The sequence below is a fragment of the Pristiophorus japonicus genome, chromosome 7, assembly GCF_044704955.1.
Source record: "Pristiophorus japonicus isolate sPriJap1 chromosome 7, sPriJap1.hap1, whole genome shotgun sequence".
NCBI classification, from domain to species: Eukaryota; Metazoa; Chordata; class Chondrichthyes; family Pristiophoridae; genus Pristiophorus; species Pristiophorus japonicus.
The window spans coordinates 139699937-139725966 of record NC_091983.1 but is presented as its reverse complement, the minus strand read 5'-3'; the positions used below and the strand labels follow the sequence as shown (position 1 = coordinate 139725966).

Here is a 26030-nt window from a genome sequence, read left to right as displayed (position 1 = left end):
TCGCCCCCAAAAAATTGCCAGACAAACTATTTTCCGGAAATGACATTGATCCTGTCCCCGTTAACTCTGGGATTGACCAGGATTTCTCAGAATTTGAATTAATTTATAAACCTTTTCTTTGTCATCAACTGCTAATTGTGTCATTAAACACTATTGACACCTTCTTTGGAAAAGCAGTTATTCTCATCTTCCCCAAAATTAATGGGGCGACTTTCTGCTTAGCAGAAACCCAGCGGGTGGACAGTTAAAATCGTCCAGATCCCGCTGACCATGATTTTTCGCAGGCTTCCGGATGACCCACTTAGACCCTTTAAATATGCCGATTCAGGTCCATCATGGTCCTCGACCACAATTTGAATTCAGCTTAAGCAGGGAGTAAGTCATGACAAGGGAAATAAAAATGAAATAATTTTCTGGAAGCTTTATTTATGGGCTAATTTTTATAAGTAATAATTAATATCTTATTTTAATATAGTGTATTTTAAGTTGTGTTCTAACCAGAACCAAAATATTTTTTCTGCAGGAGCTGCGACAAAGATGCATCTTTAAAATCATTCCTATGCTGAATCCAGATGGAGTGATAGTAGGAAATTATAGGTAAAGCGTTCTGATTAATTACATCACAAAATTTTTAATTCTTTACTATTGAGTCCTTCAGTATTATAAATAGAGACATAGTGCATTCACTGGCATCTTTCAGTTCTCACTGCCAACATGTACTCAAAAAACCTAATCCCAAGATGATTGCAGAAAGGGCCATCTGAGTGACATCGTTGATGGTTCCATAATCTCCCTTCATAATTTATGGGGCAATTCAGTAAAATATATTTACCTTGAATATCTTTCAAAATATGTATATTTCAATTGGGCAATATGAAGCCATCAGTTTCCAGCTGTCTACTTTTTCCTTACTGTTAGGCTCATGAAGGGGTCTCCTTAGAGTAATTTGTTGCTATGTTAAAGAGACAATGGCCTAGAAATTGGACATCACTAAAACCTGCGATTCCACCGCGGGCCTGTATTAACGGCCGCTGAAATTGATGTCGCTGGCAGGACCAGTAAATTGCCACTGGTGGCTAATTAACATTAGCTCAGCGCTAAACTTACCATGCAAGGCCGTTTTGGTGGCATTAGTCCCAGCAGGAGGCCCCAAAGTAGCGTGGCTGTAGCGTCATAGGGGACCTCATAGAAACGTTTAAAATTCTGATGGGTTTAGACAGGTTAGATGCAGGAAGAATGTTCCCAATGTTGGGGAAGTCCAGAACCAAGGGTCACAGTCTAAGGATAAGGGGTAAGCCATTTAGGACCGAGATGAGGAGAAACTTCTTCACCCAGAGAGTGGTGAACCTGTGGAATTCTCTACCACAGAAAGTTGTTGAGGCCAATTCACTAAATATATTCAAAAAGGAGTTAGATGAAGTCCTTACTACTAGGGGAATCAAGGGGTATGGCGAGAAAGCAGGAATGGGGTACTGAAGTTGCATGTTCAGCCATGAACTCATTGAATGGCGGTGCGGGCTAGAAGGGCCGAATGGCCTACTCCTGCACCTATTTTCTATGTTTCTATGTTTCTATGTCATTGCAGTAAAAACAGTCTTCTCTTAAAGTAAGTCTGTCATTTCAGGGGAACTGCATTTGAAATGAAAGAAATAAAAATCATGTAAAATTAGGCAGCTTTTAGCCCTTGCAGCTCAACTGCCTTCTGAAAGAAAATTAACATTAAAAAGAATTCCCAACTACAGGTCTTCAACTCTTAAAGCTGAATTGCCTCCTGCACCTAGAAAAATGCTAATAATGCTTTAGCACTAACACAAATAGCTCAGCAAGCCAGGGAAGGGCCATCCATGCTCTTGCACGCAGCACACCAGCTTTGTGCAGGGGGTCAACAGGGGGTCAACAGGGGGTCGCCCCCACGGCCTGGCTCCAATTCTCAAAAAAGCTTCATGACCTCAGGCCAGTGGTCAAGGTCAGTGAATGTATCTTCAAAAGCCGTCTCCTACCAACTGCACCACTAGCCTCACACACTTCTCCATGCACAACTCCTCCCCGCAATCACTCACCCACCAACAATCTGTACCAAATGCGAACCTCCCATTCCTAGCTTCACCTCACCTACTTGGAGGAGACGGTGCTAGCCATTCTTGGCAGGGGCGTGGCTGAGCCCTTGGCCAGCGGTGGGGCTAAAAGGATACAAAATGCTGGTATCCTCATAACATAATCCTCCTTCTCGCATGCACCTTTTGCTTTTCCACCCTCCCCTCATCACAACTCCACCCTCCCCTCACCCAACTCTCCCCATTCCTCTGGCAACTTCTCCTCCTTTGAGCATCTTACCTTGTTCTACCTTTCACGTTTCATTTTAAGATCCTTATTCTATACCGCCCACCAATTTTCTCAATGAGATGTTTTCTCTGCTTTCCTCCCTCTGCCTTTGCACCAAGCGACTTCCCATCCTCGGTGATTTCAACCTCCATCTCAACTCATCTTGCTCCCTCTCCTCTGATTTCACTGCCCTCCTTTCCTCCCTTAATCTCTCCTTTCATGTCAACTCCCCCACCCATGTACACGGCCATCCCTCGGTCTTATCATCTCATGTGGCCTCGCTATCCCTTCCCCTACCATCACCAATAAGACAATCAGCAACCATTTCCTTGTATCGCTCTGTACCTATATTCCCCTTCCACTTCCTAAACCCACCATTTTTTACATCTACCCCTGGAAAAAAAACTCTCCTTCAAGTCCCTTACCACTGCACTTTCTAATTCCCTACTATGGCCTACTACGCTCCATGACATCTCTGCAGCTACTGACTTACTAAATCACATCCTGTCCACCAGTCTTGATGCCTTTGTCCCCACTAAAATCATTACACTCTCTCACCCTTAGTCGTTCCCCCTGGTAGATCCCTCATCTCCACACCCTTAAATCCAAGGGACTATGGGCTAGAACCTCCTCTTTTTTTGCCTGCTTAACGGCCACTTAACGTCGATTTTACTGCTGAAATGATGTACAACGCCCATATATAGCCCATTCTGGCACAAAATGGAAACTGACGGGCTTTTCTAGGAGACCTATCGCCGAGCGTTATTTTCCCAATGGGTTTAACGGCGAGAAAAAATATTACCGCCCGCGCACTTTTTTGGGGGGGAATCAGCAGGATGGGTGAATTCAATGCCCATAATATCGGCCAGCGTTACTTTCCGCGCGGAGTTTACGCCGAGATTCAATATTAACGTCCGCCCATTGTTTTTTGTCATAAAGAGCAATTTTACCCAAACTAACGGTCATGGACATCGCCCATCGTTAATTTCACCACCTCGCACACATATCACCCACAATATCGCTCGCTCAAAAAAAGGCCCACAAAAAGTGGAACTAACCGGAACGAATCACAGCATTATGGACGCCATATTGTAGATTACATGTCGGGTCCTTTAAAAGGCTGCTGTGCTTCAACCTCGGAGGAGTTCAGATGTACTCTGCAGGTCATTGGAGTTGATGTGAACATCTCTAAAAACATCTTGACTACACTGTGACTGATTGGAATTGAAGAGGTGTGCTCGTTGGGACATTCCTTGTTTGTGTACAATCGGTGGCAAACAGAGAACTACTGCAATGGGGCCTGTCCTTTCTCACCCTTACTTGGTGACCAAATACATGCATCAGAGGCGACATCACCGAAGGAACACTACATTGCATTATGTGCCCAATGAACGAAGTGACAGACAGATGAGGAGGACCAGAAGTTACATCTCCCGCAAGTACAAGGAGAAGCATTCTTACCTTGACTTGCCTGATACCACCTGCCTTCGGAGACTGCGCTTCCACAAAGAGATTCTCACTGAGATATGCCAGCTGATAAGGGCAGACTTGCAGCCTGCCAGCACCATCAGAACTGCACTGTCCGTTGAGGTCAAAGTCACCGTGGCACTGTCGTTCTATGCCTCGGGCTCTTTTCAGACCACAGCTGGCGACATTTGCAGACTGTCTCAGCATGCCACACATCGCTGCATTAGACAGGTTACTGAAGCCCTGTATGCATGCAGGAGGGACTTGATCAGCTTCCCTATGACCAGGAGCCACAGAGTGAGAGGGCTCTAGGTTTCTCCAGAATTGCAAACTTCCCCAAGGTACAGGGAGCAATAGACAGTACTCACATCACGATGCAGGCCATTTTTCAGGATGCTGAGATTTTCAGGAACCGCAAGGGATTCCACTCCCTGAATGTCCAACTGGTTGTCAACCTCCAGCAAATTATATTGGCAATGAATGCTCAATTTCTGGGCAGCGTCCATGATGTACACATCCTGCGTGAGAGCACTGTATCTGACTTGTTTAACAATGAGTCACAAGGTCAATGTTGGATGCTTGGGGACAAAGGATATGGCCTCGTCACCTGGCTAATGACCCCCCTGCGAGACACCCACACCGAGGCCAAGAGGTGATACAATGAGAGGCACAGCGCAACTCATTGGTGTGCTGAAGCAGCGCTTCAGATGCCTGGACCACTCAGGAGATGAACTCCAATACCATCCTGAGCAGGTAGCTCAATTCATGGTGGCGTGCTCCATGCTACACAATTTGGCTATCAGGAGGGGACAAGAATTGCCTGATGAGTCTGACAGTCCACCTCACCAGAGAGAGGAACAGGAGGGCGAGGAGGCAGACGCTGACATTGGCCCAGACAATCAGGCTAACACTGAAGCTATGCCCCTGCTCCCCTATAAACCGCATGAAAGGGCCCATGGCGGCATGATAGCTGCAAGAGCCTTATGTCAGGAGCTCATCAATGATCACTTTGCCTGAAAGAATGTTGGTGTTATTTCCAAGGCTGACACACTGTTGGGTGTGCAGGTCATACATCAATGGTGGGCATCATCTTGGTGACAGTGAAAGTTAACATTGATTGAAGTTAAGTGTGATTATACCCACTGATGTTAAGGAATCACCAACGTGTAATGGTGCAGCTATCTGAGCCAATGAGCTGCATGGGAACCTGGGAACTAGCATGTCCTCACGCACCGGTCACTGCATCGATAAGGCATCTAATGTACTTGTCACACTATGGACTGCTTGGATTGTCTCCTTCCTTCTGCTTCCTCCTCCTCTGCTTCTTTCTCTTCTGCGTTGTCATCTTCTGTGTCTTCCTCTTCCCACTGTGAGCGTATGTTGGAATTCTGAAATAAAAGCAGAAAATGTTGGAAATACTCAGCAGGTGAGGCAGCATCTGGACCTGAGATGTGAACTCTGTTTCTCTTTCCATGGATGCTGCCTGACCTGCTGAGTATTTCCAGCATTTTCTGTCCTCTCAGCGGCCTTGCAAGCATCCAGCACCACTCCCTCGACATTTTAAAAACTTTTAACACGTATTGCACCAAGTCACTACTTTAATAAAATAAATTAAAAATCCATTCCAAAAGCTTACCTGTAAACGTAACCTGAAAGATGTGTGTGTCTCTTCAAGAAGTGCTGACAGCGTTTCTGTCAGTTCGCTGCACACTCGCTTTGCAGCATGAGCTTAGGACCCAGCAGAAAGGTTCAACTTCGCGAACTGACATTAAGACGGCGTGCATATCACGCTCTCGATATTTAAAACTTCAGGGCCAATGCTGCTATCGGCTGCGCTAATGCCCTCACCAAAAGGGCAGCCACCAAGTCCCGCACCAGAGATGGGAGCCAGAGTGGTGGCCATAATTTTTTGGCAGGATAGTGGCACTAACTCGCAGGGAATTTCTGGGCCAACATTTTTGGACCAACCTACTATCATTCTCATCATGAAGGCATCATGTCCAAACAACGTAATAACAATTTCACAACCAAGCAACATTGTTCACCAACACTTGTTGGGTGTTTGGCCAACTAAATTGCCTGAAACCAATTTTCTGCTCCCACTCTGCTGCCATAAAGCTGAAAGTGCAGCAAAAAAAACATTTATAAATGTTAGCAGGGTTTCCACTGTACTTCTGGTTAAATTACAGTGGCACCAAGGAAATATTTGGCCTGTGTCACCTGATTGGGTGTACTATACCTGGAAGCTGTTAGAAAACAGACATGATTGAGAATGAACGCACAGTCAAACACTCAAGTGGAGCTAAACACTTTCTCCCTTCAATGTGCAATATTCTTCATTTTAAGCAGGTGTGAATGGTCTGAACCAGGGAATGTTTTGAAAGACAGAATGAAGTGGAAAAACAAGATTCAATAGTGGCTAAAGTTGTGATTGAATGGTCAGAATGAAAAGCTGTCTATATTGTATCAAGGAATTCAATGGCCCGGATTTTAGTTATAACGATGGCGAAATTGTCAGCGTTCGGAGGACACAAAAAATCTGCAAAAGGACATAGACAGGCTAAGTGAGTGGGCAAAATTTTGGCAGATGGAGTATAATGTTGGAAAGTGTGAGGTCATGCACGTTGGCAGAAAAAAAATCAAAGAGCAAGTTATTATTTAAATGGAGGAAGATTGCAAAGTGCCGCAGTACAGCGGGACCTGGGGGTACTTGAGCATGAAACACAAAAGGAAAGTATGCAGGTACAGCAAGTGATCAGGAAGGTCAATAATACCTTGGCCTTTATTCCAAAGGAGATGGAGTATAAGAGCAGAGAAGTCTTGCTATAGCTATATAAGGTATTGGTAAGGCCACACCTGGACTACTGCGTGCAGTTTTGGTTTCCATATTTAAGAAAGGATATACTTGCTTTGGAGACAGTTCAGAGAAGGTTCATTAGACTGATTCCGGGGATGAGGGGGTTGACTTATGAGGAAAGGTTGAGTAGGTTGGGCCTCTACTCATTGGAATTCAGGAGAATGAGAGGTGATCTTATCAAAACATATAAAATTATGAGGGGGCTTGACAAGGTGGATGCAGAGATGATGGTTCCACTGGTGGGGGAGACTAGAACTAGAGGGCACGAGCTTAGAATAAGGAGCGGCCCATTTAAAACAGATGAGGAGAAATTTCTTCTCTCAGACGGTTGTAAATCTGTGGAATTCGCTGCCTCAGAGAGCTGTGGAAACTGGGACATTGAATAAATTTAAGACAGAAATAGGCAGTTTCTTAAACGATAAGGGAATAAGGGGTTCTGGAGAGCAGGCGGGGAAGTGGAGCTGAGTCCATGATCAGATCAGCCATGATCTTATTGAATGGTGGAGCAAGCTCGAGGGGCCGTATGGCCTCCTGCTGTTTCTATTCCTTATGTTCTTATGTTCATCATCATTATTCTATGAAACTGACAGAAACGTCTGGCTTCCACACAAGCACAGTTAAATGTGGAAATCTAGAAGTTGCTGTCAGTGGTTCACCTCTACAGTCTGCACTGTTGAAGTCCTTGCAGATGGAAATTTTACAAATCACTTGAATTGACATGAACTTCCATTTTTTACACTCCAGTCTCACTATAAACCTCCCACCCCAAAAAAAGGTACCCCTTGTTGAATGGCGTATACCTGGGTTTTTAACAGCATACTGTCATAATTATTGATGAAAAACCTTTCTGGCCATGAAAAACTAATATTTGTGGACTGTTAAATTTCTTCAATATGATAAAAAAATCAAGATTTTAAAAATAATTTTTAAAACTATTTTTTTAAGTTTGTTTATGATATTTCAGCTTCTTCCTTAATCCCAGGAATATATCCCAATCCATATTTTGGTCTCTGTAAAATTATTAAAAAGTGAAGGATAATCAGTGCTTTTTACTTCCTGGTTTGCTGTCTGTGAGAATGTTTAATGGAATTGGCTGCTTAGCCTGATTAATGACATCACTGTTGCTGGACACCAGAGATCCCCTATAGGTGATGCCAGAATTAAATTAATGTTGGGAATGGTGAAATCCATGCCACAGAGATCGCTAGATCTTTGTGGGCAGCTTTCTTTGAGCACCAGCTAACCGCAAACTCTGGGCCAATGAGTAGGCTGATTAAAGGACTCAAGCTTCAATCCCACTGTTCAGTTACTCTGCTTTTTATTCTCTATAGTATACATTTAACCATCAATCATTATTTAATCAGAATAATATACTAACTACAGGAGGCTGGTTAATTGATAAAAGTTTTTAAATGTTTCTACTTATTATGCTGCAGTTGACAAAGAATTTAAACTAGCAATTTGTAAAATTGAACTTTTCTGGCTAAGCTATTACATATCATAACTGTTATTTACAGCATGTGTTCTCTTCATCCTAGATGCTCTCTTTCTGCTAGAGACCTCAATCGGAACTATCGACATCCAAAGCGGGAACTCTTCCCTACTGTATGGCACACTAAAAAAATGGTGGAGGAACTACAGAAAGACCATTACGTGAGCTGTGGCTGATAGAGCTGAGAGACCGTAGCATAAATAGTTTGCAGAAACATATGAAACTCTCATATTAATAATTTATTTCCCCAACTGTTTGGCTTTCCACTTCTCCCTCCTTTAGATCCTTACCATGCCACCCACTAATCCCTGGGCAATTGGATGGAAGAAAGGCTGCTCCCTATCCCTTGATGCCTTATATTCCAACTTCTCTCCTTGTAGGGAAAATATCACCACTTTTCAGCTCTCCTCCTGTGGCTTTGACAAAACTGAAAGCATGCTGTGTTGAAAATCATAAATCTGAACCTGCATCCTAAAATGAAAGGAAAACTTATCACGGCTCTGAGGAATGTCTCAAATTGCTTCAAATATCATGAATTACTTTGCGGTGCAGTGACTTGTTATGTAGGCAAAACATGGCAGCCATTTGGCACATAACAATGAGGTTGGCCAGGATATCAGGAGAACTCTCTGTTCTTTTCTGAATTGAGTCATGGGGTCTTGAACCTTAATCAGCAGGCAGGGCCCCAGGTTATCATGTCATCCAATGGATGGCACCTTCAATAATGCAACATTTTATTGTACTGGGCAGTCAACATAGTTTATGTACTAAAGTCATACAGCATAAAACTTGGTGGAGTTTGAACCCAGAATGTTCTGACTCGGAGGCAAGAATGCTACCAGATAAAACAAGCTGACGTACACATCCTGCTACCCTACAATGCAACATAATGATACCATTTGGCAATATAACACTTTTAATTTATTTATTGCCATTTCAGAATGTATGTAAGGTTTAATAATTCTTAAAATTAAAATGCTAACAAGCAACTTTTACACTACATAAAATTACAAATGTTCAGTCAATTAATATACTGCTCATTGATTTAATAATTTAATGTTTTGTATATATGTAACTGGATGGTGTAGTGACCTTCTACTTCTGCGAACTGATTTCAAAATCCACTCTTATTTGATGGGATTGGACTCTCCTCTGCCTGCTGTCTGTAAGAGTCTTATGTGAAAGGCATTTGAGAAGTTTCAACTCAGTTCCTAGTGGGCATGGGTTGCAGCACAAAATTATCCATAGAAAGGCACTAAATTGGCAATTTCACTCGAAAAGGCATAATCATTGTTGATGAGGGAAATGAAAACAAAAATCACACCCCAGCCTGCGAGTGCGGGTTTGGAGGCAGGCCCACTGTAAAAATGGCTTTGATTGACAGTGGGTCAGGATCCCACTCTGAACCTGCCTCCATGTGAGTTTATCAACTGTCAGGTCGGCGTTTGGATTGCAGGCCCAACAACAGGTGGCAGGACAGGTAATTAACATCATTAAAACGTACTTAAATGCTATTTAAGAGGATTAAAAGCAGGCACTTACAATTTTACAAACCTTTTGATGGCTTTGCGTCCCTCGGGTTTCTATGACTCCATTACTTTCAATAAGTGACAGCTGCAAAAGTGGTATAAAAGGTACCATTTCACAGCTGTTCACTTCTCAATGTCAGAAGCTGCAGACTTGAGTATTAGAAAGAGTATTTTGAGCCTTATATACGATGGAGTTGTTTGTAAGAAACTTTCTAACTAGTGCCAGATTGGTTCTGCCAACTCAACTGGATCTGGAAGAAGAACAACCAAGATGGGGACGATTTATGCTCTCTCATCTTGGTCCTCGGAGTCTGATGAGGAACAGCTGCAGCAGCAGCAGAACCAGCCAAACCAGCAGTAGGAGCAACAACAGCAGGAGTGCCAACCTTCCCCTGAGCCAGCTCATGCTGCACAGGGCAGAAGGCATCATTGCATAGATGAGCCACGCTGGTGCCCAAAATTCTGAGTCCCACAATCCACCACCGAAGTGTGACAGGGTGACCTTTGGAGTGTCCTATGACCCTAACATTGTGATCATTAAACATCCCGGGCCCAGTTCATTTTAATATTGCTGGACAGGTCAAAGATAAAAGTCCTGCCAGCAATTGGTGACATGTTGGGGAGGCCCAAAAAACTCAAGGGGGGTGGGGGCAAGGATTTGCTATGATGCAGCATCAACATTTAAAGCGTGACTATCCTTAAAGATGATACTGTCGACAAGGAGAAGAGAAAATGGCACCAGGAAAAATAACCAAATGAAGATCTGAAAATTTCACCAAGAGTGATGTCTACATCTAATAACTAAAGTTAGGCAGAGGAGGGAAAGCATTGTGGATGTGAGCGACAAGGGACCAAAGAACACAGCACATGTGGAAGGAAGAGCATAGGCAGTGATTGGCAACTCCCTAATCCCAGTTCCCCTCTTTAATGAAGGAAGAAGCTTAATTACCTCACAAGGTCAGCAAAGGTAAGTGTTATGGCTGCAAGTGCCATTAATATATATTTGAGACATGTCAGATAGTAGACCAATATTTACCCAAGTATGCATTCACAAACCTAAAGGTTTCCCTTTGAGCACTAAATGAATGTAGTAACACCTGTACATGGAAGACTTCAATCAAATGGTTTTAGCATCCTGCAGTGCCTGTTGAAGCCTCACTATCTCTGTGGGATATCCATGATAGGTGAAAAGATTATCAAATAGAATAGTCTTTGACTGACAGATCACGACAAAAGAAAGTACAGGACTTGCAGTTATATAGCGCCTTTCATGATCTCAGGACGTCCCAGCGCACTTTACAGACGATTAAGTACTTTTTGAAGTGTAGTCACTGTGTAATGTGGGAAACACAACAGACAATTTGTGCACAGCAAGGTCCCACAAACAACAATAAGATAATGATCAAATAATCTTTTTTTAGTGATGTTGGTTGAGGGATAATTATTGGCCAGGACACAGGGAGAACTTCCCTGCCCTTCTTTGAATACTCCCATGGAATCTTCTTTTTCCACCTGAGAAGGCAGATGGGGCCTCGGTTTAATCGCTCTTCTGTAAATACAGCAGTTGTGACAGTGCAGCACTCCTCAGTACGGCACTGAAGTGTCAGCCTAGATTATGTGCTCAAGATTCTGAAGTGGGGTTTGAACCCACTACCTTCTGACTCAGCGACAAGACTGTTACGACTGAGCCTGGGCTGTAACAAGCGTTCTTTTTGTATGCAGGAAAATAATGCACATATTTGCTTAGAAAGACAGGCTACAGAAAGAGAGATAGTTGACATCCATGTCTTAATGTTGCAGGAGAAGGCAATGGAAATCCTGGGAACTCGTCAGTTAATGCTGTAGGGAATGGAGACCCAAAGTTGGTTTGTGCTGATCGAGTGCTAATGGTCAAAGAGCAGCAACGGCTTCTCTTTTTTGAAGCTAATTCTCTGAGGAGGCCCTTGTACGAACCAAACAGCTAGGAAAAAGTGGGCAGCAGAAAACTTGTTGCTTTGCACATTCTTCTTATCTTCACAGAAGTCAGAAGCAAGAAAGATGCTGGCGTGTGTTACATATGTAGACTTGTATTTACTCTGTACAGCCACCAGAGGGCTCAATCCCCTAGAGTCCCAAAGGATCGCATAATCCCTTGGGAGCACAGCTATTTAAGGAGGCTTCACAGGTTGGAGAGGCACTCTGGAGACTTGCAATAAAAGACTACGGTCACACTTTACTTTGAGCTCACAGTGCTGTCTGACTCTTTCTCCATACACAACAACTGGCGATGAGATACAGATAGCGAACCCAAAGATGCAGAGAACAGTGGGCATCCTGGAGAAATTTTCGGAGAGAGATGATTGGGAAACTTTTGTGGAACGACTCAACCAATACTTCGTGGCCAACGAGCTAGATGGGGAAGAGAACGCTGCCAAACGAAGGGCGATCCTCCTCACCGTCTGTGGGCACCAACGTATGGCCTCATGAAGAATCTGCTCACTCCAGCGAAACCCACGGAGAAATCATATGACGATTTGCGCACACTGGTCTGAGACCATTTGAACCCGAAGGAAAGCATTCTGATGGCGAGGTACCAGTTCTACACCTACAAAAGGTCTGAAGGCCAGGAAGTGGCGAGTTATGTCGCCGAGCTAAGATGCCTTGCAGGACATTGCGAATTTGAAGGACATTTGGAGCACATGCTCAGACATTTTTTCGTACTTGGCATTGGACACGAAACCATACTTCGCAAAGTTTTGACTGTAGCGACCTCAATCTTGAGTAAGGCCATAGCGATAGCCCAGGCATTCATTGCCACCAGTGACAATACTAAGCAAATCTCTCAGCACACAAGTGCTGCTACAAGTACTGTGAACAAAGTGATGTTGTTTTCAAATCGTAATGCACAGGGCAGGTCACACATACCTGCAGCTTCACGTCTGTAGATTACTCAGAGTCCACCATCAAGGGTGATGAATGCAAGGCCATTAACACCTTGTTGGCGCTGCGGGGGTGATCATCGTTTCCATTGATGCCGATTCAAAGAGTACATTTGCAAGGGCTGTGGAACAATGGGACACCTCCAACAAGTGTGCAGATGAGCTGCTAAGCCTGTTAAACCTGCAAACCACCATGTTGCAGAGGAGGACAGATCCATGGAGGATCACAACAAACCAGTGCCTCAGATAAAGGAGGCAGAGGTACATGGGGTGCACACATTCACCACGAATTGTCCCCCAATAATGCTGAATGTTGAACTAAATGGACTCCTGGTGTCAATGGAGCTGGATTCGAGCACAAGCCAGTCCATCATGGGCAAAAAGACTTTTGAAAGGTTGTGGTGCAACAAGGCCTCAAGGCCAGTCTTAACTCCAGTTCGCACGAAACAAAGAACTTACACGAAGAACTGATTCCTGTAATTGGCAGTGCTACCGTAAAGGTCTCCTACGATGGAGCGGTGCACAAGCTACCACGCTGGGTGTTACCGGGCGATGGTCCCACATTGCTCGGCAGGAACTGGCTGGGAAAGATACGCTGGAACTGGAACGAAGTCCAAGCACTATCACCCGCTGATGACACTTCGTGTGCCCAGGTCTTAAACAAATTTCCTTCGCTGTTTGAACCAGGCATCGGGAAATTCTAAGGAGCAAAAGTGCAGATCCACCTAATTCCGAAGGCGCGACCCATCCAAGACGAGAGCAGTACCGTACATGATGAGAAAAAACGTAGAGATCGAGCTAGACCGGCTGCAAAGAGAGAGCATCATTTCACTGATCGAGTTCAGCGAGTGGGCCAGTCCTATTGTCCCAGTCCTCAAGGGAGACGGCACCGTCAGAATCTATGGTGATTACAAAGTAACTATCAATCGTTTCTCCCTGCAGGACCAATACCCACTATCAAAGGCCGATGACCTCTTTGCAACACTGGCGGGAGGAAAGACGTTCACGAAGCTGGATCTGACTTCAGCCTACATGACACAGGAACTGGAGGAATCATCGAAGGCCCTCACCTTCATCAGCACGAGCAAGGGTCTTCTTGTTTATAACAGATGCCCGTTTGGATTCCGATCAGCGCCGGCGATATTCCAGAGAAACATGGAAAGTTTACTGAAGTCGGTCCCACATGCCATGGTTTTCCAGGACGACATCTTGGTCACAGGACGGAACATAGTTGAGCACCTGCAGAACCTGGAGGAGGTTCTTAGTTGACTCAACCGTGTGGGGCTCAAGTAAAACGCTCGAAGTGCGTTTTCCTGGCGCCTGAAGTGGAGTTCTTGGGAAGGAGGATTGCGGTGGACGGCATCAGGCCCACCAACGCGAAGACGGAGGCAATCGAGAATGCACTGAGGCCACAGAACGTGACGGAGCTGCGGTCGTTTCTGGAACTCTTGAACTACTTTGGTAACTTCTTACCGGGTCTCAGCACACTGCTAGAACCACTACATGTCTTACTATGAAAAGAGGGCGAATGCGTTTGGGGCAAAAGCCAAGAAAATGCCTTCGTAAAAGTGAAAAAATTGTTAGGCTCAAACAAATTGCTTGTGTTGTATGATCCATGTAAGCATTTGGTACTAGCATGTGATGCGTTGGGTGTGTATTGCAACAAGCTAATGATTTCGGGAAACTGCAACCGGTTGCTTATGCATCCAGGAGTCTGTCTAAGGCTGAGAGAGCCGACAGCATGATTGAAAAAGAAGCGTTAGCGTGTGTCTATGGGGTAAAGAAAATGCATCAATACCTGTTTGGGCTAAAATTCGAATTGGAAACTGACCATAAGCCACTTATATCCCTGTTTTCCGAGAGAAAAGGGATAAATACCAACATATCGGCCCGCATCCAGAGATGGGTGCTCACGTTGTCCGCATACAACTACACCATCCGCCACAGGCCAGGCACAGAAAACTGTGCCGATGCTCTCAGTAGGCTGCTATTGCCCACCATGGGGGTGGAAATGGTGCAGCCCGCAGATCTAGCCATGGTTATGGAAGCATTTGAGAGTGAGCAATCACCTGTCACTGCCTGGCAGATCAAAACCTGGACAAGCCAGGACCCCTTATTATCTCTAGTCAAAAGCTATGTGCTTCACGGGAGCTGGTCCAGTGGAAATGCAGGAAGAGATAAAGCCGTTCCAGCGGCGCAAAGATGAAATGTTTATACAGGCAGACTGCCTTCTGTGAGACAATCGAGTAGTGGTCCCCAAGAAGGGCAGAGACACCTTCATCAATGACCTCCACAGTACCCACCCAGTCATCATAATGATGAATGCGATAGCCAGATCCCATGTGTGGTGGCCTGGTATTGATGCGGACTTAGAGTCCTGCGTTCACAGATGTAATACATGCTCGCAGTTAAGCAATGTACCCAGGGAGGCGCCACTAAGTTTATGGTCTTGGCCCTCCAAACTGTGGTCTAGGGTACACGTCGACTATGCAGGCCCATTCTTGGCTAAAATGTTCCTTGTGGTTGTAGGCATGTACTCCAAGTGGATTGAATGTGAGATAATGTCGGCTAGCACGTCCACTGCCACTACTGAAAGCCTGCGGGCCATGTTTGCCACACACGGCTTACCCACTGTCCTGGTGAGCGACAACGGGCCATGTTTTACCAGTGCTGAGTTCAAAGAATTCATGACCCGTAACGGGATCAAACATGTCACATCTGCCCTGTTTAAACCAGCGTCCAATGGTCAGGCAGAGAGAGCAGTGCAAACCATCAAGCAAGGCTTGAAGAGGGTAACTGAAGGCTCACTGCAGACTCGCCTATCCCGAGCCCTGCTTAGCTACCGCACGAGACCTCACTCACTCACTGGGATCCCACCTGCTGAACTGCTCATAACAAGAGCACTTAAGACAAGGCTCTCGTTAGTTCACCCTGATCTACATGAACAGGTAGAGCAGGCGGTTTCAACAAAGTGCATACCATGATAGCACAAATGTGTCATGCGAGATTGAAGTCAATAATCCTGTATTTGTATTAAATTATGGACAAGGTCCCAAGTGACTTCCGGGCACTGTCATGGCCAAAGAGGAGAGCAGGGTGTTTCGGGTCAAACCTTCAAGTGGACTCATTCACCGGAAACATTTAGACCAAATCAAAATCAGATTCACAGACTACCCTGAGCAACCCACCTTGGACCCTACTTTTTTTGATCCCACAACATACACACCAGTGGCAACCAACACCATGGTTGACCATGAAACAGAACCCATCGTCCACAGCAGCCCAGCAGGGCCCAACAAACCAGGCAGCCCAGCAAGGCCAGCTGCACAGCAGCCCAGCGAGGGCCCAACAAATGATTCAACAACACCAGCTTTCACACCAAGACGATCAATCAGGGCAAGAAGGGCCCCAGATCGACTCACATTGTAAATAGTTACACTATTGACTTTGGGAGCGGGGAGGGGGGAGTGTTGTTACATATGTAGACTTGTATTTACTCAGTACAGCCACCAGAGGGCTCATCCCCTGGAATCCCAAGGGATCCCATAATCCCTTGGGAGCACAAGTATTTAAGGAGGCTTCACAGGTTGGAGAGGCACTCTGTAGACATGCAATAAAAGACTAAGGTCACACTTTACTTTGAGCTCACAGTGTTCAGTCTGACTCTTTCTCTATACACAACAGCATGAATAAAATCGAGAGAGAGAGAGAGAGAAGAAACCAATGCAAGGGCCATCATCATCTGGGCCAGGAAAAATATGCCCACTTCGTCATTCACCATGTGTTGAAGAGAAATCTCCCTTTCTCCCTAGCGGATCCACTGAGATAATGGATTGACACTCTTGATGAATGACAGACACAAAGAGATAGATTCAAAACAATTTATTCTGGCATATGCAGGGGAAGGTCTGTTCTTTGTTGCCCAAGACAGAATCGTCAAAAATCCAAAAGTCTCCCCGGCCTTTATACAGATTTTAGTGGAGCGGTCTATAACGGATCTTTTGAAGTGACAGTGATTTAACTGCCACAAATAACACAGATGTAAGGCAGAGACAAATTTGTTACAGCATAGGAAACATTTAGTTCACAAAGCACAGAAACCTTTTTTAACATGAAAGAAGGAATTTCGTTCTGTCACATCACAGAAACATTTGTTAACCCTTAATAGACTGCCTGTTGTGTGGCAAACCTTTTGGCTTCTTTGAATGTGTTATCTCTGCCTCTCGGAATATGTTTGTTTCTACAGGTTTGATTTATGGGCTTCTCAGCCTGCTCCACCATTCTTTAAGAGTTAAACACACAAACTGTATTCCTTCAAAATCTAAGATTCAGTTTCCTATCATAGTTTTACATATAATCTGTTGATAATTCATTAACCTACTACACTGTGTCACTTGCACTCACCAGCTCAGATAAATTCACTCAGGGTGATGCAGATAGTTTCGCTGAGGAATTGGCAAAGGATGATTCACAACTCACAAGGAAGTAGAGTGTGATATACCTGAATGGAGTCTTAGGAAATATCAAGCCCTTAATGAAGAGCATTCAGATGCTGATTTCAAGCGTCCTGCCATGAAAAGGAGCATGAGTATCCTAATCATTTGTAGGCACTGCAAATAACCTCCAAAAAATGTGTGGGGTTTGGCAGCAGATTCCAGTGCCCTTGTCTGTGGCTTAATTAGAGAGGGCATTTCAACACTGCAGAGCAGTAAGAAATGAACAGCAGTTGTAAACAGGAAACACAAGCATGGAGGTTATTCATCACCTCCAATCTGCAAGGTTTTACTACTTGCATTCAGGCCCTGAGTAACTGAATGGCAATATGGAGAGAGCAATAACTATCAGATTCCATGTTCTCCAGGGTACTATTTTGGATGGGTTTTCAGGATACTTGACAACTATCTCTCAGAGATTAAGGATGATTGGTAATATAATAAGATTTGTAGTCCTGCAGTTCAGTGCAAATTAATATCTTGATCCCATGCCGAGTGGAAGAGCACGATATAGCTCAGAGAAGTCTTCCATTCCCTCAGGACAATGGCACCAGAGAGATTTTTGCTTACTCCCCCTCACGGGTGCAAGAAAGTCAGCAGGTCAAGGCTGTGAACATTGTAAGCTCAGAATCAATCTATTGCAGGTCCATCCCAGGACTCAGCAGCACCTCCATCCCATAGGCCGCTCATTATCATATAGAGCAGCCACCCATATCTTAAACCCCAAGCCTTCAGTTGGCACTTAGAAGTAGTGTTAGACTAGGAATGAGGAAAAGTCTAAAAATCGCATGGAAAGAGCCCAGTGGTGACGTTAATTGTTTTCTCAGATAAAAAAGTTCCAGAAACCTCATATATTGGTTGCTGTCAGAAATGTTGTTATGACTCTCATAAATTTTCTGTTGAAAACATAAAGTTGCACTAGAACTGAAAAGGATATTTGTGAACTTTGGACCCTCATGGAATTTCTGCTTTTAATGATGAATGGAGCGTTCTGAAGAGTTGTAGATTTAAATTCTGTGGAGAATGTTGGTTATTTATATATAGCATAGGTATAATATAACTGTTGGATGAGTCTGCTTCGCAGCTCTCTGCCAGCAGTTGTCTGTGACCCTACTGCGTCTCCTCCTCAAGAATCTCAATTTCCAGGCCTTTGTGAGGAGTGACTTTGTGGAGGACACAGTAAGATATCACAATGTGCGATACAACTTCAGGAGGATACTAGAGGGAACCTTGCAGCTACCTAGGTTCCTGAATCTTTCCCTCAGCATGCCAGTGGCCTACTTGATTTCAGTTCAAGAGTGGCCAGCTATAGCTTTCTTCTTACGTCTGAAAGAATACAGGAAGACTGGACTGATGAAGGATGAATGAATCATGATAGCTACCTGCATACTGGGAATTGATGAGCAAAACAATGAAGAAAAAATTCGACCTAGTTTCACCTGTTTTTTGGGGAAAAAATTAAAGGATGAACTTCCGGTTGTGATCTTTTGTACCCGAACTCCCCTGGAAGTGCATCAGCTTCCAAATTGGAAGCGACAAATTCTGCCACATGCTTGCCTGAAACAGGTGTTAGGTATGTTGAATATGCAAATTGTGGTCTTAGATCTGGTCCTGTGTAATGAGACAGGATTAATAAACAATCTCCAAGTAAAGAATACCCTTGGAATGAGTGATCATAGCATGGTTTAATTTCAAATTCAGATGGAGGGCGAGAAAGTTGGATCTCAAACTAGCGTACTAAGCTTAAATAAAGGAGACTACAAAGGTATGAGGGCAGAGTTGGCTAAAGTGGGTGGGAAAATAGATTAAAGTGTCAGATGGTTGATGAACAGTGGCGTACATTTAAGGAGATATTTCATAGCTCTCAAGAAAAATATATTCCAGTGAGGAGGAAAGGGTGTAAAAGAAAAGATAGCCATCCGTGGCTAACTAAAGAAATAAAGGATGGTATCCAATTAAAAACAAGGGTATACAAAGTGGTCAAAACTAGTGGGAGGACAGAAGATTGGGAAGCTTTTAAAAACCAGCAAAGAATGACTAAAAAAATGATTAAGGAAGGGAAGATAGACTATGAAAGTAAACTAGCATGAAATATAAAAACCGATTGCAAGAGTTTCTACAGGTGTATAAAAAGGAAAAGAGTGGCTAAAGTAAATGTTGGTCCCTTAGAGGACGAGACCGGGGAATTAGTGATGGGGAACATGGAAATCGCAGAAACTCTGAACAAATATTTTGTATCAGTCCTTACGGTAGAGGACATTAAAAATATCGTAACAGTGGATCGTCAAGGGGCTATAGGGGCCGGAGGAACTTAACGAATGTTTCTATTCGGGGGATCAAGGGTTATGGCGAGAAAGCAGGAAGAGGGTACTGAAGTTTCATGTTCAGCCATGAACTCATTGAATGGCGGTGCAGGCTAGAAGGGCTGAATGGCCTGCTCCTGCACCTATTTTCTATGTTTCTATGTTTCTAACATAATTACAATCACTAAGGAGGTGGCACTCAGTAAGATAATGGGACTAAAGGCAGATAAATCCCCTGGACCTGATGGCTTGCATCCGAGGGTCTTAAGAGAAGTAGCGGCAGGGATAGTGGATGCATTGGTTGTAATTTACCAAAAATCCCCTGGATTCTGGGGAGGTCCCAACAGATTGGAAAACTGCAAATGTAATGCCCTTATTTTAAAAATGAGGCAGACAAAAAGCAGGAAACTATAGACCAGTTAGCCTAACATCTGTGGTTGGGAAAATGTTGGAGTCCATTATTAAAGAAGCAGTAGCAGGACATTTGGAAAAGCATAATTCAGTCAGGCAGAGTCAGCATGGATTTATGAAGGGGAAGTCATGTTTGACAAATTTGCTGGAATTCTTTAAGGATGTAACGAACAGGGTGGATAAAGGGGAACCAGTGGATGTGGTGTATTTGGAATTCCAGAAGGCATTTGACAAGGTGCCACATAAAAGGTTACTGAACAAGATAAAAGTTCACGGGGTTGGGGGTAATCTATTAACATGGACAGAGGATTGGCTAACTAACAGAAAACAGAGAGTCGGGATAAATGGTTCATTCTTGGATTGGCAATCAGTAACTAATGGGGTGCCGCAGAAATCAGTGCTGGGACTCCCAACTATTTACAATCTAAATTAACGACTTGGATGAAGGCACCGAGTGTAACGTAGCCAAGTTTGCTTATGATACAAAGATGGGAGGAAAAGCAATGTGTGAGGAGGACACAAAAAAGCCTGCAAAAGGACATAGTGAGTGGGCAAAAATTTGGCAGATGGAGTATAATGTTGGAAAATGTGAGGTTAAGCACTTTGGCAGAAAAAAAATCAAAGAGCAAATTATTATTTAAATAGAGAAAAATTACAAAGTGCTGCAGTACAACGGGACCTGCGGGTCCTGGTGCATGAAACACAAAAGGTTGGTATGCAGGTACAACAAGTGATCAGGAAGGCCAATGGAATCTTGGTCTTTATTGCAAAGGGGATGGAGTATAAAAGCAGGGAAGTCTTGCTACAGTTATATAGGGTATTGATGAGGCCACACCTGGAATACTGCATACAGTTTTGGTTTCCATATTTATGAAAGGATATACTTGCTTTGGAGGAAGTTCAGAGAAGGTTCACCAGGTTGCTTCCGGGGATGAGTGGGTTAACTTATGAGGAAAGGTTGAATAGGTTAGGCCTCTACTCATTGGAATTCAGAAGAATGAGAGGTGATCTTATCGAAACGTATAAGATTATGAGGGCGCTTGACAAGGTGGATGCAGAGAGGATAGAAATGTGAGCCTGAAGACATCAGCCCGAGGCCCTTTCATCTGTATGAAATCAGTAAGCTGCGACACCGATTGGGCTGGTAAGGGCCTTGGGAATTCTGTCCATTCCGACACAAACCAGCTGCCGAGTAGGTCCTGGGGGTGGAGGGGGGACGGTGAATGTGAAGGTGAAGTGGAGCACGGGCGGGCATAATCTTAAATAAGGGGCCGCCCATTTAAAACTGAGATGAGGAGGAATTTCTTCTCCCAGAGGGCTGTAAATCTGTGGAATTCGCTGCCTCTGAGAGCTGTGGAAGCTGGGTCATTGCATACATTTAAGACAGAGATAGACAGTTTCTTAAATGATAAGGGAATAAGGGGTTATGGGGAGCGGGCAGGGAAGTGCACCTGAATCCATGATCAGATCAACCATGATCTTATTGAATGGCAGAGCAGGCTCGAGGGGCAGTATGGTCTACTCCTGCTCCTCTTTGTTATCTTCTTATGTTCTTATGTTCTTAATGTATATTTTAAAATCCGATGCAAATGTTCTGGGTTTTCAGCAGACTAACCAGTCATCCTTACAGGGACCGCTGGAGGCCGCCCATAAAAAGATTAGCAAACTTTTTAATTTCTCTGGAGTCAGCTAGAGCAGGGGTACTCCTCCGAGCTCCACAAAAATACAAAATATTGCAGGCCACTACCAGCCCGGGCCCACCATGCTCCACTTCACCTTCACCTTCACTGTCCCCCCTCCACCCCCAGGACCTACTCGGCAGCCGGTTTGATTTCGGAATGGACAGAATTCCCAAGACCCTTACCAGCGAGCTATATCGGGAACCCCAATCGGTGTTGCAGCTTACTGATTTCATACAGATGAAGGGGCCTCGGGCTGATGTCTTCAGGCTCACGTTTCCACTGCATTGTTAATTTTGCACCAGAAACCGGCGCAAGTTGAATTTCCACCCCTGTGAGTGTAGTCGCACACTAATTAGATATTAAGGGAATGAAATCCTTTTTATAGGTTGACAATATGGTCACAAGTGCAGGCTCTTGTTCCAAAAAACACATGGAAACCTAATTTTTTAAAAATTCGTTCAAGGGATATGGGCATCGTTGGCAAGACCAGCATCTATTGCCCATCCCTAATTGCCCTTGAGAAGATGGTGGTGAGCCACCTTCTTGAACCGCTGCAATCCATGTGGTGAAGGTACTTTCACAGTGCTGTTAGGGAGAGAGTTCCAAGATTTTGACCCAGCGACAATGAAGGAACGATGATATACTTCCAAGTCAGGATGGTGTTTAACTTGAAGGTAACGTGGAGGTGGTGGTGTTCCCATGCACCTGCTGCCCTTGTCCTTCTTGGTAGTAGAGGCCACGGGTTTGGGAGGTGCTGCTGAACAAGCCTTGGCGAGTTGCTGCAGTGTATCTTGTATATGGTACACACTGCAGCCACGGTCCTAGATGGTGTCGAGCTTCTTGAGTGTTGTTGGAGCTGTACTCACCCAGGCAAGTGGAGAGTATTCCATCACACTCCTGACTTGTGTCTTGCAGATGTTGGAAAGGCTTTGGGGAGTCAGGAGGTGAGACACTCAACGCAGGCTCCTTGATGCCACACTCAGTCAAATGCTGCCTTGATGTCAAGGGCAGTCACTCTCACCTCACCTTTGGAATTCAGCTCTTTAGTCCATGTTTGACCAAGGCTGTAATGAAGTATGAAGCCGAGTAGTCGTGGCAGAACCCAAACTGAGCATTAGTGAGCAGGTTGTTGATGAGTAAGTGCCGCTTGATGGCACTGTTGACAACACCTTCTATCAGTTTGCTGATGATTGAGAGTAGACTGATGGGGCTTCAATTGGCCGGATTGGATTTGTCCTGCTTTTTGTGGACAGGACATACCTGGGCAGTTTTCCCCATTGTCAGATAGATGCCAGTGTTGTGGCTGTACTGAAATAGCTTGGTTAGAGGACCGACTAGTCCTGGAGCACAAGTCTTCAACACGACAGCTGGGATATTGTCGAGGCCAATACCCTTTGCTGTATCCAGTGCACTCAGCCATTTCTAGATATCACGTGGAGTGTATTGAATTGGCTGAAGACTGCCTTCTGTGATGGTGAGAACCTCAGGAGGAGGCCAATATGGATCATCCACTTGGCACTTCTGGCTGAAGATGGTTGCAAACGCAGCCTTGTCTTTTGCACTCATGTGCTGGGCTCCACCATCATTGAGGATGGAGATATTCATGGAGCTTCCTCCTCCCATTAGTTGTTTAATGGTCCACCACCATTCATGACTGGATGTGGCAGGATTGCAGAGCTTTCATCTGATACAAGTTAATGGTGCGCTTACCCATTTGTCTAGATCTTGCATCTAGTTTAAATAACTGGGGTTCCCAGACATACAGTGTATTCATTATTTGTAATTTGCAAGAATGAACAGCAAATTGATTCACCTAGCAGAAGTCACCAGTTGCCCCAAATATATTCTTGGAGTCCTTGGTCATCAGCAGTCACTGTGAGAAGGATGGCTACTTGAATAGGGTACTGGAAGGCTGACGGTGTCCAGAGAACTGTACTCCAGCATTGGGTCAGCACTTTTAGCAGAAGAGGCGGGGTGGAGTTGATAAACTTTGTTTTTAAAAGTAAAAATTGGTAAATAAGACTTGGTTCTTACTATCAGACTTGAGTTCAGGTTGTCAAGATTTTTTCCTCATTTTATGTAGTTGAAGGCAAGTAGCCAAAATATACTAAATTGTACATCAATATCTTCATTTCTTGCTTTTCTTCACCACAGATCCTTTTGTACGGTGATCTGCATGGCCACAGTCGAAAACCTAACGCCTTCACATATGGTTGCAGCCAGACAGGAACCACGTGTCCATTTGAAATACTCAACTTCCTCAGGGAGAGAATATTTCCATGGCTGATCTCCCAGAGGGTAATTCACAATGGGTTTTCACCATCGTATTTTAACCTAATTGTAGCTACTTTTATAATTGGCCTTCTTTTAAGTTCGTTTGCAGGAGCCCGGAGTCTGTGAGCTAGCTCCCAGTGTTTATGCTGTTAAACCTGTTTCCATACCCTACTCCTGACAAAATGTCTAGAACATGAACTTCCCATCACCAACACCCTGTTACACCAGAGGGACAAAAATAAGGCATCGTGGCAACACCCTCGCTCCAAACACTGACACCTGCTCGACTATGTCATCGTCCGAGCCAGGGATCGCAACGATGTGCACATCACCCGTGCCATGACAGGAGCTAATGACTGCTGGACGGACCGCCGCCTAATCCAATCCATCATTGACATTAACATAGCCCCAAAGTGGAGGGGACAGCAGAAGCAGTACTGCAAAAAAGTCAATGCCGGGGCACTTAAAGACCCAGCTAAGAGAGTCCTATACAGCCAGCACCTCACAGATAACCTGGCGTGCCTTGATGACCCTGAGCTGCAGAATGCCCACAGCGCTTGGTCTGCCCTCCAGGTCTCCATAACCAATGCCTGCGAAGAGACACTTGGTCACTCAACCAGAAAACACCAGGACTGGTTTGATGAAAATGATCAGGAGATCGAAGAACTAATAGATCGCAAGCGCAGAGCATTTCTGAGCCTCAAGTAACAACCCAACTCGAGAGCAGCAAAGCAACATTACAGGCGGCTCAAGGCTGAGGTCCAACAAAAAACCCGGGCCCTAAAGACAGGTGGTGAATGGAGAAAGCACAGGAGATACAACAACTGGCCAACAGCTATGATGTGCGAGGATTCTTCATCGCAGTCAAGGCCACCTATGGTTCAAACTCCAAGGTCCCACCCCACTGCTGGTCAAGAACTCATCAAGGACACCGAGGCTGTCAGGGCCCGCTGGAAGGAGCACTTCGAAGATCTCCTCAATCGAGACTCTGCCTTTGACTCAAGTGTTCTCGACTGCATCCCGCAGCATGCGACCTGCCACCAACTCAGTGAAACCCCAACATCGCACGAGGTAGGAAAAGCCATAGGAGCTTAAGAACAACAAGGCTACGGGAGCGGATGGAATCCCTGCTGAGGCGCTAAAGTATGGCAGAGAGGCGATGTAGGCGCGGATACATGACCTCATCTCTCTCATTTGGAGGGAGGAGAGCATGCTGGGAGATCACAGAAATGCAGTGATCGTGACCATCTTTAAAAAAAGGGACAAGTCCGACTGCGGCAATTACGGGGAATCTCCCTGCAATCAGCCACTGGGAAAGCTGTTGCTAGAATCCCCCTCAACCATCTTCTTCCTCTGGTCGAGGAGCTCCTCCCGGAGTCACAGTGCGGATTTTGTCCCGTACGGGACACAATGGACATGATCTTTGCAGCACGACAGCTGCAGGAAAAATGCAGGGAGCAGCGCCAGCCCTTATACATGGCCTTCTTCGACCTTACAAAGGCCTTTGACATTGTCAACCACCAGGGTCTATGGAGCATCCTCCTCTGTTTCGGATGCCCCCAAAAGTTTGTCAACATCCTTCCCCTGCTCCACGATGACATGCAGGCCGTGATCCTTACCAATCGATCTATTACAGACCCAATCCACGTCCAGACCAGGGTCAAGCAGGGCTGCGTCATCGCTCCAACCCTCTTCTCAATCTTCCTCGCTGCCATGCTCCACCTCACAGTCAACAAGCTCCCCGCTGAAATGGAACTAAACTACAGAACCAGTGGGAAGCTGTTTAACCTACGCCACCTCCAGGCCAGATCCAAGACCACCCCAACCTTTGTTGTCGAGCTACAGTACGCGGACGATGCCTGCATCTGCGCACATTCAGAGGCTGAACTCCAGGATATAGTCAACGTATTTACTGAGGCATATGAAAGCATGGGCCTTACGCTAAACATCCGTAAGACAAAGGTCCTCACCGCACAGCACTGTCCTCTAGTCATCAAGATCCACGGCACGGCCCTGGAGAACGTGGACCATTTCCCATACCTCGGGAGCCTCTTATCAACAAAAGCAGACATTGATGAGGAGATTCAACACCGCCTCCAGTGCGCCAGTGCAACCTTCGGCCGCCTGAGGAAAAGAGTGTTCGAAGATCACGCCCTCAAATCTACCACCAAGCTCATGGTCTACAGGGCTGTAATAATACCCGCCCTCCTGTATGGCTCAGAGGCATGGACCATGTACAGTAGACACCTCAAGTCGCTGGAGAAATACCACCAACGATATCT

General features: G+C 45.1%; 1 protein-coding gene across 4 annotated transcripts in view; it reads left to right on the top strand.

Annotated features, from left to right (window-relative positions):
* Positions 1-26030, top strand: part of LOC139267291 (cytosolic carboxypeptidase 2-like) — a 438496-nt gene that overhangs the window by 342199 nt on the left and 70267 nt on the right. For all 4 annotated transcript variants that reach the window (XM_070885365.1, XM_070885363.1, XM_070885364.1 and 1 more), the window contains 3 exons: positions 524-597; positions 8185-8299; positions 23629-23772. In XM_070885365.1, the coding sequence (XP_070741466.1) occupies positions 524-597; positions 8185-8299; positions 23629-23772 (333 nt within the window). The remainder of the gene's footprint in view (positions 1-523; positions 598-8184; positions 8300-23628; positions 23773-26030) is intronic.